Below are 14,093 nucleotides of genomic sequence, written 5' to 3'. Positions count from 1 at the left end.
CTTGTAGACCAGGCTGGTCTCGAACTCACAGAGATCCGCCTGCCTCTGCCTCCCAAGTGCTGGGATTAAAGGTGTGCGCCACCACCGCCTGGCTCTTTCTTTCTTTTTGTATATCTATTCTGTGTCTGTCTGTCTGGTGGCCGCTTAGCTTCTGGCCCTGGACATGTTCCTCTTTTTCTTCCTCCTTTTCTTCTTTTTCTAGCCTGGATTCTCTTCCGACTCAGTCTCCCTACCAGCCAGCCCCATCTATCCCTCTCCTGCCTAGTTGCTGGCCCTTCAGCTTTTTAGTAGACCAATTAGGCAGGCAAGGTGAAACAAATATAACACATCTTTACATTGTTAACAAAGGCAGCATAAACAGATGGAGCACTTCTTTACACAGTTAAATATTCCACAAGTCTCTCTTTCCTTTTAAATTATTTATTTGTAATGTGCATGGGTGTTTTGCCTGCATGTATGTCTGTGAAGCATGTGCTTACAAGGCCTGTAGAATCCAGAAGAAGGCATCAAACGTTATGGAACTAGAATTATAGACAGTTGTGAGTCCCGTAGCTGGGGGATTCATGTGAGATATTTACATTATAATTCATAACAGTAGCAAAATTACAGTTACGGCCAGGTGTAGTGGCATATGCTTTTAAATTCCAGCACTTGGGAGGCAGAGGCAAGAAGATCCCTGAGTTTGAGGCGAGCCTGGTCTACAGAGTGAGTTCTAGGACAGCCTGGGCTACACAGAGAAACCCTGTCTCAAAAAACAAAACAAAAGAAAAATTACAGATATGAAGTAGCAACAAAATAATTTTATGGTTGGGGGTCAGCACTACATTAGGAAGGCTGAGGACCACCCCTCTAAAACACTGCTCCTGTTTACCTTCTGGGCCCAGACCTAGGCTTGCATACACACACCCTTGCCTGGGATAAAGCGTAGAGCCTCAGTTCTGATTACAGCGTCATTCCCCTAAACAATGTGTCTCATAGGAACCAGCACTGGTCATGCCCTGAAAAAAGTTCAGTGCTCCTTGTGGCACCAAAAATAAAACGCAGAGTTCCCCCGAAGGCTGCCGAAGCTTGGTTTGGATGACTTCTCCCCTTAATCCACAGACTCCTGCCCCACCCCTCACAAACGTCTGTTGCATATCGATGTCTGCCACATCTTTTTGTTGTCGTTGTTTCTTTGTGTAACTGTCCTGGCTTACCTGGAACTCACTTTGTAGACCGGACTGGCCTGGAACTCACAGAGATACGCTTGCCTCTAACTCCGAAGTGCTGGGATTGAGGGCATGTGCCACCACCACCCAGCTCAGCCACATCTTTTAAAGAGTCCTATCTATGCCTCAACTGAACTTCTTGCTCTCGTTCTCCTATATTTTCCTGTCTATTGATAGATCCAGTCGGCCTCGATAGACTCTACCTTTGATTATGGAGTGGCCTCAGGGAAAAGGCTCTGAATATTCTGGCCAAAGGCTAGTTTTCCTTTTCCATTCCTTCATGCTATTGATGATGCTGGGGAGTGGGAATGTAGACCATAGCCCCGCGATCCCCACTAGAGGGCGGTCCAGCCTACTTCGGCTCAGACCGGGCTAGAGGGATGCAGGAGGGAATTTAGCAGTGGCCCTTCCCTTAAGGTTCTTCGCAGAGTAGTCACCAATCTAAGTCCTACCATTTCCAGGGATTGTCAAGGCCAGCTTTGACAGACCCTGAGTGGCCACAATATCGTCAGATTAGACGATCGGGCGCAGTGCCCACACGTGGGCGTCGCATCGCGGCCCCAGTATTAGAGACCGCTACTTCACCAGGGGACAAACTGAAAAGCTGAAACCACTAGACGAACGCGTGGGGGGCGGGAGGAGGTTGTGTCAGTCCTGCGTCACTCTAAACCGGGGGGTCCTGAGCTGCTTTTGGCCGTGCGGGGTTGGAAGGCGGAGCTGAAAGGGGTAGGACATCTTCAGTCCGCCCCGCCTCCTTTGGCTAGGGCGCCGGGGGCGGGGCAGGGCGCAGCTGCCAGATGTTGGGGCGGCAGCGGCGGGAGCTACGGAGAGCGAGGAGCCTGGGAGTAAGGCAAGGGTGACGACGCCGCTGGCGGGCCGACCCGGCCCACTCTGCGCTGCTCCCGCGGGTGATCGAGAAGGAGCCGAACGACCTGGAGAGAACTACAGCACCAGCACCAACATGCACAGCGCTCGCCTTGACAGCTTCCTGAGCCAGCTCCGCTGGGAACTGGTGAGGCTTTGGAGTGGGTGTGGTGGTAAGGATGTGTGTGGGGTGCGTGACTGCCGCCTGGCTGGAACAACAAACGGGTACGGAGTGGGTTCCGGGTGCCCATCCGAGTCAGGATGGGGGCAGGGCAGAGCGGTGCAGATGGCCCAGATGGCCCGCTTCGGGTTTCTGACGGTTGGGAGCTGTTCTGGGCATCAGGTAACAGGCGCCCAGCTGGCTCTGCCGGCGGCGGGGGAGGATAGTTGGGAGCGAGGTTTCTTTTGGGGACCTGCAGGGAGTACCAAGGGCCTAAAGAAGTACTGTGCTGTCGTGGACATCCCCTACTACGGGCTGGCCTGTACCTCCTTCCTCTACCCTGCCTGCCCGCCCTGGTGGCGCGTGCTGACTTGCCCAGCCCTGCGTGCTGCAGCCTGCAGGACTGCCACCAGTTCTGCCGATGGGAGCCATATGAGCCTCGACTGCCAGTGCCCCCATGTGGGCCCTATGCCTTGTTGCCCAGAGGTTTTTAAGTCCTTGTGAACTTTCTGTTCACGGCTGGCCTAATCAGACACTAAGCGATGATAAGAAATCCCTTTCCGACTTCTGCTCTCTCTTTCCCTTCAGTTGTGTGGTCGGGACACAGGCTCACCTCCAGTGCCTGGCCCACTGCAACCAAAACCCCAAACCGATCCAAGTGTACAGCCCGACCGCCAGTTAAGGGCCTCAGATGCTCTGGAAGAGGACTCTGCCTGCTGTGTGGAAGAGGAAGAAGAGGAAGACTTGGTAGCGGAAGACAGGGGTGTACCCTTGGGATGTCCTCGGGAACATGCCCTAGACTGGGACTCTGGCTTCTCAGAGGTGTCAGGCAGTACATGGAGAGAGGAAGAGCTGTCAGTACCCCGGCGTCAAGCACCCTCAGAGCGGCCACCTCATAGCCAGCGATTCTCAGTCAGTGACCTCCCCTTGCGCAGTAGGGCAGCTGTAACTGGTATATCACCTGCCCACCGTCCTCGGCCCAAGTCCACACCAGATGCTTGCCTGGAACATTGGCAGGGATTGGAAGCGGAGGACTGGACGGCAGCCCTGCTGAACAGGGGCCGCAGTAGGCAGCCCCTGGTGCTGGGGGATAACTGTTTTGCTGATTTAGTTCACAATTGGATGGAGCTGCCTGAGGCAGCCAGTGAGGGGAGTGATGGAAGTGTACCCCGAGCCCGTGCTCGACCCCCTCAGTTCCTGCTTGGCCTCTCTGAGCAGCTACGGCGCCGGCTGGCCAGGGCTCGCCGGGCAGCTATGGCAGGAAAGCGGCTATCGTGCCCACCTCGGCCAGAACCTGACCTGCCTACGGACATCTCACGATTTGCAGCCCTTATGAACTGTCGCAGCCGCCAACCCATCATCTACAATGATGTCAGCTACCTCTGACCTGCCCTCCGCCAGGGACAATAAAGGCCTTTTTCTAGACCGTTGGTTCCTAAACCAATACGAGTGACAAATCTTTACGGTGTACTTGAGCATTATCCCACAGCAAGGAAGCACCCCAGCCCTGTGGGGCACAGCTAAGACAGGCCAATCTAGACTCTTTCCTCTGCCTTCCAGGGTCCTTGTCTTGCCCCCGTCATACGCATGCCCCTTTACATCCATGTTCTATCGCACATCTTCCCTACTTCCTTCAACAAGTTTTTATTGCTGAGCTGTCTGCTGTAGGCTCAAGATACAGGCCTTGTATGTCTTGTTGGTTATGGCCTAGTGATGGTGTGGTGGCGGCCATCCATGTCACAGCTCATAATGCAGAGGTGGGAAGGCAGTTTCGTCCTCTTCACCCTCACAGCTCAGCTCCAACACCAGGACCCTCAGCCCAGGCTCAGGCTCCCGGCCGGTCACTTGCTGAACCAGTTCTGTCACCCTGGTATGGGAGGGGGTTCAGGGGAGATTTGGTAGGTGAGCTGAGGCAGACAGGGGGCAACCCAGTGTGGACTAGAGGGTGCTGGTGAGCCCTCGGGAGCCCGGACTGGGAGCAGGAGGGGCTCAAGGCAGGAAACATCTGAACTATTTTAGGAGCAGCTGGTGGGGCAGGCAGGAGGCAGGAAGCTGTGGATCCCTTGGAAGTGGGCGGGGGGGGGGGGCGGGGGGGGGGCGGGAGGTGGTGGGTCTGAGGGTGGGGGGGGGGGGGGGGGGCTGGGCAGTGTATGGGGAGCAAGGGGGGCTAGGCAAGCAGACAGCTACTAAAGTCCCCTTCCTCGGGCTCTTAGCCCCACCCCAAGCCCATTTGTTGGCTCCATTTGGTGGAAGAATGCTTCAAGAAGGTGTGAGGGGCCTAGAATTGGGTTGAGAAAAAGAGGCTGCTACCCATCCTCAACATCCAGGGACATGGTTATGGTCGGGCACTGGCTCACCTGAGGCACAGGCACCCGGTCTGCTTTTCCAATGACCATCCTGCAGAATAGAGGACTGCCTGGCCATACAGCAACCTCTTCACCTTCAGTCTGTGTTCTTTCTAGAGAGACAAACATCAGTTACTCAGTGAGCCAGGCTGGGCTGGGCCTGGGGCAGAGGGAGACAGGGCACACCTGGAGATGGGCCAGCAGTGATGCCAGTGTCCTCTCAGGCTGCCCAGCAGGCACCTTCAGGCGGTCCCAACGGGTCCACGTCAGGTGATGAAACTATGGGGTGAAGGTGAGGAAGAATTAGATTTCTTGCATAAATCTGCAGCCCCTGGCCCAGTTACTAGCAGCTTTTCCTAGAAGAGAAGCTGCTGAAGAGGCAGGAAGCCGAAGCCAAAGGGGTGTGTGTGGAAGGTGGGATCTGGGCCCAGAGTCTCAGCCCCCTCCCCACCCAGGCTGTGGCCAACACAGGAAATGGAGCTATGGGGCCCTGTACAGGGAAGCAGACATCCATCACACAGGCCAGTTGGAGGAGGGGGTGGGGTGGGTGGCGGAGTGTGTGGGGGTGCTGCTTCCTGAGGAAGCTGGAGCTGGGCTGCTGCAGTCTCCCGATAAAGCTGCTTGTTCCTCAAAGGGGATGCTGGGAGCTGGAGGCTACAGCTCATGCTACTCCCCAGTCCTCACACACAAGGCTTTGGACTGCTCACGGGCATGCGAAAACCAAGGACAACGGTGACAATGGAACCCTACTGACCCAGAGATCCTAGCAGAGACACAGTCTATAGGAGTTTTTATTCTTTCCCATCTTTTTCCTAGTTGGAGAGTTCTGGTGTCTACAGATGAGGACAGATGCAGCAGACACAGAGTCTAATACAAAGGGGCCCTGCTAACCCTCAGAAAGCATACTAGGGTTGAGCTGAGACTAGGCTAGAGGCAAGATGGGGACTCCTACCCACCCCCATTCCATGGACAAAGGCGGTCTGTGTGCTGGTTAACAGTGGGGCACCTCACAAAAGCACTCTGTGTGCATGTCCAGAGGGACCCTAGGCTAGCTAGTGACCTCTGTCCTCTCCCCTGGTGAGGGCATTCCTTCTACTTCCTTTCCTGTTCCTCAGGGAAATGCCAACTGTGACAGAGGCTGGACACACAATTGGACACATTACCATCCTGCCTTCATAGGAACACCACACAAACAAAACCAACAGCACCCACACATGTGTCCACATGCACAAGCATGAATGCTCACACTGAGGAAGAGCCTTGCTGGTCCATCTGGCACACAGATGTGTAAACTTGATCCCTCTATGCTCACACAGCAGGGCTGCCCAGACCCTGGTGTACTCGATCTGTAATGTGAGCATACTGTCCTATAGGGCTGAGACCCTCACTCACGGTAGCAAGCCTGGTGGCCTTTAACTTGGCTTGAGGTGGACAGAACAGGGTTCTACAGAGAGAAGCTAGACTATCCGGGGTTGAGTCTATGGCTGCCCCTCCCTACTCCCTCCCACCAGGATATTATGGAGAAGGAGGGGGCTGTGGGGGATGTCTGGCTCCACTAATGAGTTAAAGCTGCAGCTCCCCCAGACCCTGGACTACAGGGGGTTGGGGGTATGGCTGATGGCTGTTTCCTGTGTCTGAAAGGTCCCAGCCTGGCTTCATAGCAGGAAGGGAGCTGGAGGAAGTCTAGAGGATTCACCCATAGTCTGGGGCCTGGAGAGAGCCCGCAGCTAGAGCCCACACTGTTTATTTGGGTGGGTAAAGGGACGACTCGAGTCTAATGGGAACAAGGGTAGGGTAGCAGGGGCTCACCGACTGGACGGCTGGGGCAGAAGGCACTGCTCGTATGAAGTCATTTTCAGCCAGGTGCAGAGAGCTTTGACGAAAGGTATCAAGGGGCCGTGGCCCACTTACCACCTTATACAGCTCCAGGCCCAATAAGCCTGCCACAACTGCTGTACTGGTGGCAACGGCTGGGATAATCTGGCCCACGGTTTGCTTGATCTGTCAAGGACAGGGCATTTGCTATGGGCTCAAGGTTTAGGACTAAGATTTGGCCTTCCCTTCCAGGCCTGAGCCCCAAAGGGGTGGCGTTACCTGAGCATGGTTGACTGGTAGGATCCCATAGTTCTGAGCTCTCAGGTCAGTTGCTGCTACCACAAAGTCCATATGGAAGTTGCTGTCATCATCCTGCCAGGCCCAAGTCACAGGAGGGTTAGCGCTGCAGTGGTATCCCCATCACAGGAAGGTTAGTGCTGCAGTGGTATCCCTGTCACAGGAGGGTTAGCTCTGCAGTGGTATCCCCGTCACAGGAAGGTTAGCTCTTCAGAAGTACCCCTGTCACAGCAGTGTTAGCGCTGCAGCGGTATCCCCATCACAGGAGGGTCAGTACTGCAGCAGTATCCCCATCACAGGAGGGTTAGCGCTGCAGCGGTATCCCCGTCACAGCAGTGTTAGCTCAGGAGCGATATCCCCATCACAGCAGTGTTAGCGCTGCAGCGGTATCCCCATCACAGGAAGGTTAATGCTGCAGCAGTATCCCCATCACAGGAGGGTTAGCACTGCAGCGGTATCCCTCCCTATGGCCAACTAGATGCCACTGACTGGTCTTTGTACAAATTTTTGGTTGGTATCCACCATCTCCCTCCTTTGCCACACAGTACAACTGAGGTGCAAGGGGAATGGGCTACTTCCATGGCCTTGGAAGAAGGAAACGCGGGTTCTCAGACTACCCCCACTTCCTTACCGTCCCCCAGCCCAGTCTGTCATTCCCTCTTGGGGTCCCACCTTCCCAAACAGCACAGGCTTCAATGGAGGGCCCTTGCTCCAGTCTTCCAGACGTTCCTGCAGTTCCTTCAGCTGCTCCGGGGCTGTCAGGGAGCAAGGTGTGGGATTAGTCCTTGTTCACTTCCTACACTCTAGAGCCTGTGCCCACTCTAGAGTCTTTGTCTAACCTGCCAGTTGCTGCCGCTTGATCAAATCAAGGATTGATTTGATGCTGCCATCTACTCTGTCCTCACCTGGGGATCATAGTTAGACACGCTGCAGAACATTTTTTTTTCTTTAAAATTCTGAAAGTCTCTTGAGAGAACTGGGATATGTTTTAGGCAGCAAAGAGCAGACCTACTGAGGATGGATATAAATTAAGCAGCAAAGTAAGAGGCCCAGAGTGGGCTGAATAGATGGCTCAGCAGTTAAATGCACTTGTTGCTCTTGTAAAAGACTCTGGTTCAATTCCCAGCACTTACATGGAAGCTCACAACTGTCTATAACTTCAGTTCTAGGGCTTCGATGCCCTCTTCTGGCTTCTGTGGGCACCAGGCACACATGTGGTACACAGATACACATGTAGGTAAAATACTTATACATATAAAATAAAAATTAAATAAATAACAAAAACTCCCAAAGAAAGCCAGAGGGAGGAAGCAGGCTGGCTATGGGCAGGGGGCAAGCCTTGGATGACTGTATAAGACTAGAACCTCACCAAAGTCAGCCGGAGTAAAGGTACCATCAGAGATGAGGTCTGGGCGCATGGACTCAGGCTTTGGCAGCAGCTTCAACAGTTTCCTGAGTGAAGTCTGGTCTTGTGAGCCAGTAAGCCCATGCATTTGTGCGTACAGGTTGGCAGCTGCCAGCACGTAGAGGAAATGCATGTCCTGAAGCCAGGCAGAGAGCAGGAACAGTTTCATGGGTACATTGGATGGGTTTCATTGCCCTTTGGTGGGTATGTTTGAGTGCCTGGCTGTCTCAAGTACAAGCACCCACATTTGGACAAGGGAGGCTCTCTTTTTGCAACTGTGCATCTTAGCGGAATGCAAAGGTGGCTACCTCTACTCTAAGGGCACTCATGTCTAAGGATTCCACTCACGTGGCTGGGGTCAAATTGCAAGGGCTGTGGACATCTTTTGGATCCTGACCAGAACAGAGTTCCATCCTCGAGCACCTAAGGAAACAGAGGCAGCTGGGCTCAGTCTGGTCTCCTGGAGCCATCAGTTGCCCAGCCACTAACTACCTACTTTCTCAGATGGGAAGAGTCTCAGCAGCTCTATGATGCTATCATGGAAGCAGAGTTGCCAGTGGCCGAGAGCCCACACCACACAGTCTTGCCAAGTCCGTGGGCGCACTTTTAGGACACCCATCACTTGCTGCAGTATGGTTGGTGTTTGTGTCCTATCTATGTCCGACAGGGAAGTGCATGTCCTACTGAGAGAGGAGGAAGTTTGAGATTGAACTCTGTGCCTGAATACCTGGACTCCAACCTACCTCTGTTGTTGGTCTTACTGCGGATAGCCGTTGATAGTCTCTGCAGATAGTCTGAAGAGTCCCTCAAATTCATCCCGGGCCCACTGTGGGGGAGGGGAGGATGCAGGTATTAGATGAAGAACTGCTTTGCCATTTGAGAATTGAGATGGGTAGGGTGGGATACACTTACCTGCAGGACGTGCTCCACTGTGCTGGGGAAGTACCGCAGAGTACACAGAGGGTAGGAGGCAGTTTCAGAAGCTGCAGCCGAGGCAGGACCATTATAGGTTTCGGTCACATGCGGCACAAACACAGAAGAACTCCCCCGGGTTCCCTGTGTGCCTGCCTCCAGCAGTGGTTTCAGATAGTGGGTACATCGAGCAGCAACATAGTGCCCTGGTAAAAGGGCACAGGGTATGAAGTGAGGCTGCCAGAGTCTTGGGCAAGGAGCTCAGCTCTAAGGTAGGCACTCACGGGCCTCGAAGCTGTCTAAAGCAGCAACAACCCCATCCACTCTGGAGAAGAAGTCGTCACCATAGATGTGCTCTGTGGTGGAATCCAACGGGTAGGTACACGAGGTCACTTGTAGGTCTGGGTTTAGACGTTGGGCTGCTCTTGCAGCCACCTCTGCCTTGGGGCTCTGGGAAGAGAGGAAATGGGCACAATATAAGAAAGCAACCTGAGAGCCGGGTGGTGGTGGCGCATGCTTTTAATCCCAGCACTCGAGAGCCAGAGGTAGGCAGATCTCTGTGAGTTCGAGGCCAGACTGGTCTATAGAGCAAGTTCCAGGACAGGGACCAAAAAACAAAAGCTACACAGAAAGATCATTTCAAACAAACAAACAAAGAATGCCACCTGAGAAACAAGAATGTAAGAGGGACCAGCACTCACCCCGATGTCCTGGGGCCTGAAGAGGAACTGCCGGCTGAGGTTGGAGCGTTCTATGTGGTCCATGTCGGCTACAGTCACACCTCCATTAGCCTTGACTCCCAGGCCCATTAGGGCAAAACCTTTGAGCATCTCACAGCCAATGGCTCCAGCACCCACCTGCTGGCAGGAACAGAATTATCCAGGGCACTTGGTGTAGATTTCCCCAAGACATCCCCATCATCCCTCAACTCACCAAGAGGTAACGTTGGTAGCTCAATTTCTCCTGAAAACTAGCCCCAAACACAGCAGTCTGCCCATCGTATCGGCAGTTTCTCTAGGAAACACAGACGGTGGCCAGTGATGGCTGATGCCTGTGCTGTGCGGTCACTCACTGAGTTCTTTAGTCAGGACCTCAGGGCCACTTCTCAGGTTTCTCCTCCAACCCTGATTTTAAACAAGGCTTTCACCATCAGTTCTCACCGGATGGCAGTCCTCAGAATTGGGAAGGAGCTCCTCAGCTTCCGGAAGACATTCAAGGGCATCAAAGTACAGCCACTGGTCCAGGGGCATGAACTTCCCGGAGACTGCCTGGGGGTGGGCACTCACTCTGGGGCTTATGCCAACTCCTTAATCCTAAAACCCTTAGATCCCTTCTAAGGGCTGCACCTGGTTTGATAAAATGCTCCAGCACGGCTGCTTGGTATGGGTGCCCTCTCGCACATCCACGGACTTGCCCACTTCCCCAGTCCCTCCCTTTCCCCACCTTTGTCTACCTTCAGGACTTCCTGGGCAGCCACTCCCCCTAGAACGGCTGCCATGGGGCTTAAGCTGCCAGCACTACTCAGGGCAATTGTCCGAATTAAAGCCTCATCCAGCGATTCTTCTTTTGTCCCTTTTAGTGGCTCTAGGTCCCGGGCCAGACGCACCACGGTCTCTGCATCAACCTGTAGAATGGCACTCAGGCATAGCATATGCCTAGTAGTCCCAGTCTGAATTCTAACCTTCCACTCAAAGCCTTCAGGTACCCATCTACCCTATTCCCCGGAAGCAGCAGAATCCTAAGTGGGAAAGCCTGGCATCATTGCTGGGCTGGGAGGCACTAAAAAGGATGTTCAGTATCAGCTAGAGACACTGAAGGCATCACCAACCTGAGCAGTTTTCCAACCTGTCTCTGCAGGCTTAAGGATGGAGCAAGCAGGGTCTACAGGTTATAAGCCTAGTACATCTATGGACATAACCTCTAGTGTAAGATAGTGGTACTCATGCCCTGTTTTTGAGTACAAACTCTGCCTCTAGGGTTCAAACTTGGAGCTGTAAATAGTCACTGAGGTGAGGTCTGAAAGGTGAGATCCAGGAAGATAGGCTATGTATTGTGCGATGTGGTGCCACTCACAGGATCCCAGGGCTTGGGTAGCCGGCCATGAAGCTTCTGGAACTTGTGCAGTGCATGAAAGGCCTGATGCAGGCAGTGAGCACGTTGGACTTCCTGAGTGTTCTGGGCCACCACACGGGGCTGAAGCAGAGCTTTGTCCAAGGACTTCTGTAGGGTTGGGGTTGCGTGGCTTAAGATGAGGTCTGGAACGCTGTGCACCCATTGATGGAACTAGGTATTCCCACCTCAGCGGCACTTGCACTTACATGCCTCACAGTCTTGGATCTCTTGACTTCAGTGACAACCCCACCACACAAGTAAGGGGAGAAAGCTGTTGTGTCTCCAATCTCCAAGGACCCGTCTTCTGGAAGAGATCCAGCCGAGTAAGTTATGACTCCTAAATATAAGTAGTTTCCACATAGCGTTGAGCCAGGGGTTGGATGGAGTAGGGTCGGCTTACTCTGCACACGGACAGGCTGGGGAGAACGACCGTTGAGTTCAACCATGCCTTCAATGCCTGAGAAAACCACCAAGTCCCCGTCATAGAAGAACTGTCTTTTGGTGTCTTGTCTCAGAGTGACAATGCCGGGCAACCCCTAGGTGAGAGATAGTTTGATTTCAGAGTGCCTATACCTGCCTTCCACAGGCCCTGGAACCTTTCTCTGAATATCAGTTGAATCTCTACACTCCGCACCCACCTGGGAAATGTCCTGGATGGCAGCCGTCATGGGTTCTACCTCTGTAGGGTCTTCAACGGTGAAATCCTCACCAAAGTCACAGAACAACCGCCTAGAGTGGTTGGCAGGCATCACTGAGGAAGCTCATCAGTTGTGAGTGATGGTAGGGACACTGGGACAGGCCCAAGGGGAGGGAGTTCTGGGAAAGACGTGGAAATTAAGATTTGGGCACATCGATGGGCTCAGTGGTTAAGAGCATTGCCTGCTCTTCCAAAGGTCCTGAGTTCAATTCCCAGCAACCACATGGTGGCTCACGACCATTTGTAATGAAGTCTGGTGCCCTCTTCTGGCCTGCAGGCATACACACAGACAGAATATTGTATACATAATAAATAAATATTTAAAAAAAAGATTTGGGGGCTGGAGAGATGGCTCAGAGGTTAAGAGCACTGACTGCTCTTCCAAAGGTCCTGAGTTCAATTCCCAGCAACCACATGGTGGCTCACAACCATCTGTAATGAGATCTGGTGCCCTCTTCTGGCGTGCAGGCATACATGCAGAATACTAAGAATACTGAATACATAATAAATACATAAATCTTTAAAAAAAAAAAAGATTTGGGCACATCGAGTGTACTAGAACAGGTCTGGACACTGAGGCTGAGAAACAAGGGCGGAATGGTAGTCCAGAATTAAGAAGACCCTTCACTAGGTTTGAGGCAGGGTGATAGGGGCAAGCTTCGAGTGGGGAAAACATTGGGGCCAATTGTTGGCAGTGATGTAGTGGGGTATACAGGTAGACTCCTCACCCCACAAGGCCCCGGGTTTCAGCCACCAGAAAGCAGATTTTATTCTCGTGGCAGAAGGTTCCCACCTTCAGCTGCTCCTCTAGCTTGGAGTTGGTCAGCACCACGACCTATATGGATACCAGAAGCACTTGCCACCTTCTGTGCTGCTGAGGGCAGGATGGAGGTACTAGGCTGGCATGCAAACTGGGGCTGGGGTAAGTACCTGAAAAGCCTGCAGCAGATCGTTAGTGATGTCACCTGTATGGACGGAGATCTGGACAGCTTCATTGAGCTGAGACAATTGTGCTTGAGAGGCCTCAGCCCTGCTCCTCCCCAAGCTCTCTTCTGAGAGGAAAAACTAAGGACAGAACAGTGTAGCTTTAATCAAAGAGACCCCCCCTTTGGCCCTGCTCTGAGAGAGAGCATAGAGACCCCAAGAACTCTCACCTGAGCAGCCAGGTCAGCCCAGCAGGTGGACTGGGGATCGTGCAGGGTGAGGCTGCCTATACCCATAAGGACCAGGTTCTTGGCCACCTCAGCTCCTAGGCCCTGCAGGCCAGATAGCAAGACATTGGCTTCCCGAATCCTCCGCATAGCAGGCAGGCCCAGTACATACCTGTGGTTAAGAAGTAGGAGGCAGGCAGTTGAGAGACCATAGGTTTGGAGGCCACCCGACTTTGTATCCCACTTGAAGACTCACAGCTGCCTTGAGTATAGCTCCCCATCCATCCTCAGTCGTGGGCTGGATAAGGAGGCGGTAATGTTCACAGCTGCTGTGGGGGGTGGGGATAAGGGGAGGTGGCACAGCAGGGCTTGTAACTGATGCAAACAGGAACCTAAGCCGCTGGTTGCCGCTTCTTTCAGTTCCCTCCCTGGCTCCTCTGTAACTTCAGGAAAACAGAAGTGAAACTAGACTCTGAATTGGTTCATAGCTCTCAAACCGGGACTGACGCCAGCCCTCTACAGGCCGATTGGGGTTTATCACCTGGACAAGACCCAGTATTACAAGAGGCCAGTGGCTCTGAGTCAGATCCGAGAGCAGGGAGCATGGGGCAGTTACAAAACGAGGACATACATCCTTATATTGTTTTCAAACTTTTAAAATAATTGTAGACTCACAGTAAGTTGTGAAAATAACAGAGTTGCTGTGTGCTGTTCGTGTTTTTCTATCAGCATGTATTGATTACACAAAGTATTGGGCTTCACTTTTCTTTCTCTCTTTCTTTTTTGGTTTTTCGAGACAAGGTTTCTCTCTGTAGCCTTGGTTGTACTGGAACTCAGAGATCGCCTGCTTCTGCCTCCCTGAGTGCTAGGATTAAAGGTGTGCTCCACCACTGCCCAACTCATTATGGCATTTTTTTTTAAAAAAAATTATTTATTCTTATTTCATGTATATTGGTGTTATGCCTGCATGTGTCTGTGTGAGAGTGTCAGATCTTGGAGTCACAGACAGTTGTGAGCTGCCATGTGGGTGCTCTTATCTGCTGAGCCGTCTCTCCGGGTCCCCTATGGCACTCTCATACATGTGTATGATGTATTTTGATCATATTCATCCCATTAGCCTCTCTAGC

At 52.9% G+C, this 14,093-nt stretch overlaps 2 protein-coding genes across 2 annotated transcripts; one reads left to right on the top strand and one right to left on the bottom strand.

Moving 5' to 3' along the window:
• The first annotated feature begins 1,959 nt into the window (after positions 1–1,959).
• On the top strand, positions 1,960–3,648 carry Inka1 (inka box actin regulator 1). The gene is made up of 2 exons (XM_005347879.2): positions 1,960–2,220; positions 2,821–3,648. The coding sequence occupies exons 1-2, from the start codon at positions 2,170–2,172 to the stop codon at positions 3,616–3,618; spliced, it is 849 nt and encodes a 282-aa protein (XP_005347936.1). The 5' UTR covers positions 1,960–2,169; the 3' UTR covers positions 3,619–3,648.
• Positions 3,649–3,872: 224 nt separating this feature from the next.
• Positions 3,873–13,378, bottom strand: Uba7 (ubiquitin like modifier activating enzyme 7). The gene is made up of 24 exons (XM_026778941.1): positions 13,223–13,378; positions 12,970–13,138; positions 12,746–12,880; positions 12,544–12,650; positions 11,757–11,847; positions 11,519–11,654; positions 11,325–11,422; positions 11,080–11,226; positions 10,460–10,630; positions 10,167–10,274; positions 9,940–10,020; positions 9,708–9,863; positions 9,291–9,456; positions 9,007–9,212; positions 8,856–8,920; positions 8,591–8,774; positions 8,443–8,517; positions 8,059–8,230; positions 7,362–7,444; positions 6,672–6,764; positions 6,387–6,578; positions 4,764–4,856; positions 4,590–4,690; positions 3,873–4,099 (listed from the first exon to the last, which is right to left on the bottom strand). The coding sequence occupies exons 1-24, from the start codon at positions 13,249–13,251 to the stop codon at positions 3,970–3,972; spliced, it is 2,988 nt and encodes a 995-aa protein (XP_026634742.1). The 5' UTR covers positions 13,252–13,378; the 3' UTR covers positions 3,873–3,969.
• Between the last annotated feature and the right edge of the window lie 715 nt (positions 13,379–14,093).

The sequence above is a fragment of the Microtus ochrogaster genome, chromosome 5, assembly GCF_000317375.1.
Source record: "Microtus ochrogaster isolate Prairie Vole_2 chromosome 5, MicOch1.0, whole genome shotgun sequence".
In the NCBI taxonomy this organism is placed as follows: domain Eukaryota; kingdom Metazoa; phylum Chordata; class Mammalia; order Rodentia; family Cricetidae; genus Microtus; species Microtus ochrogaster.
The sequence above is the reverse complement of the archived record's forward strand: the minus strand, read 5'-3'. Positions and strand labels throughout refer to the sequence as shown.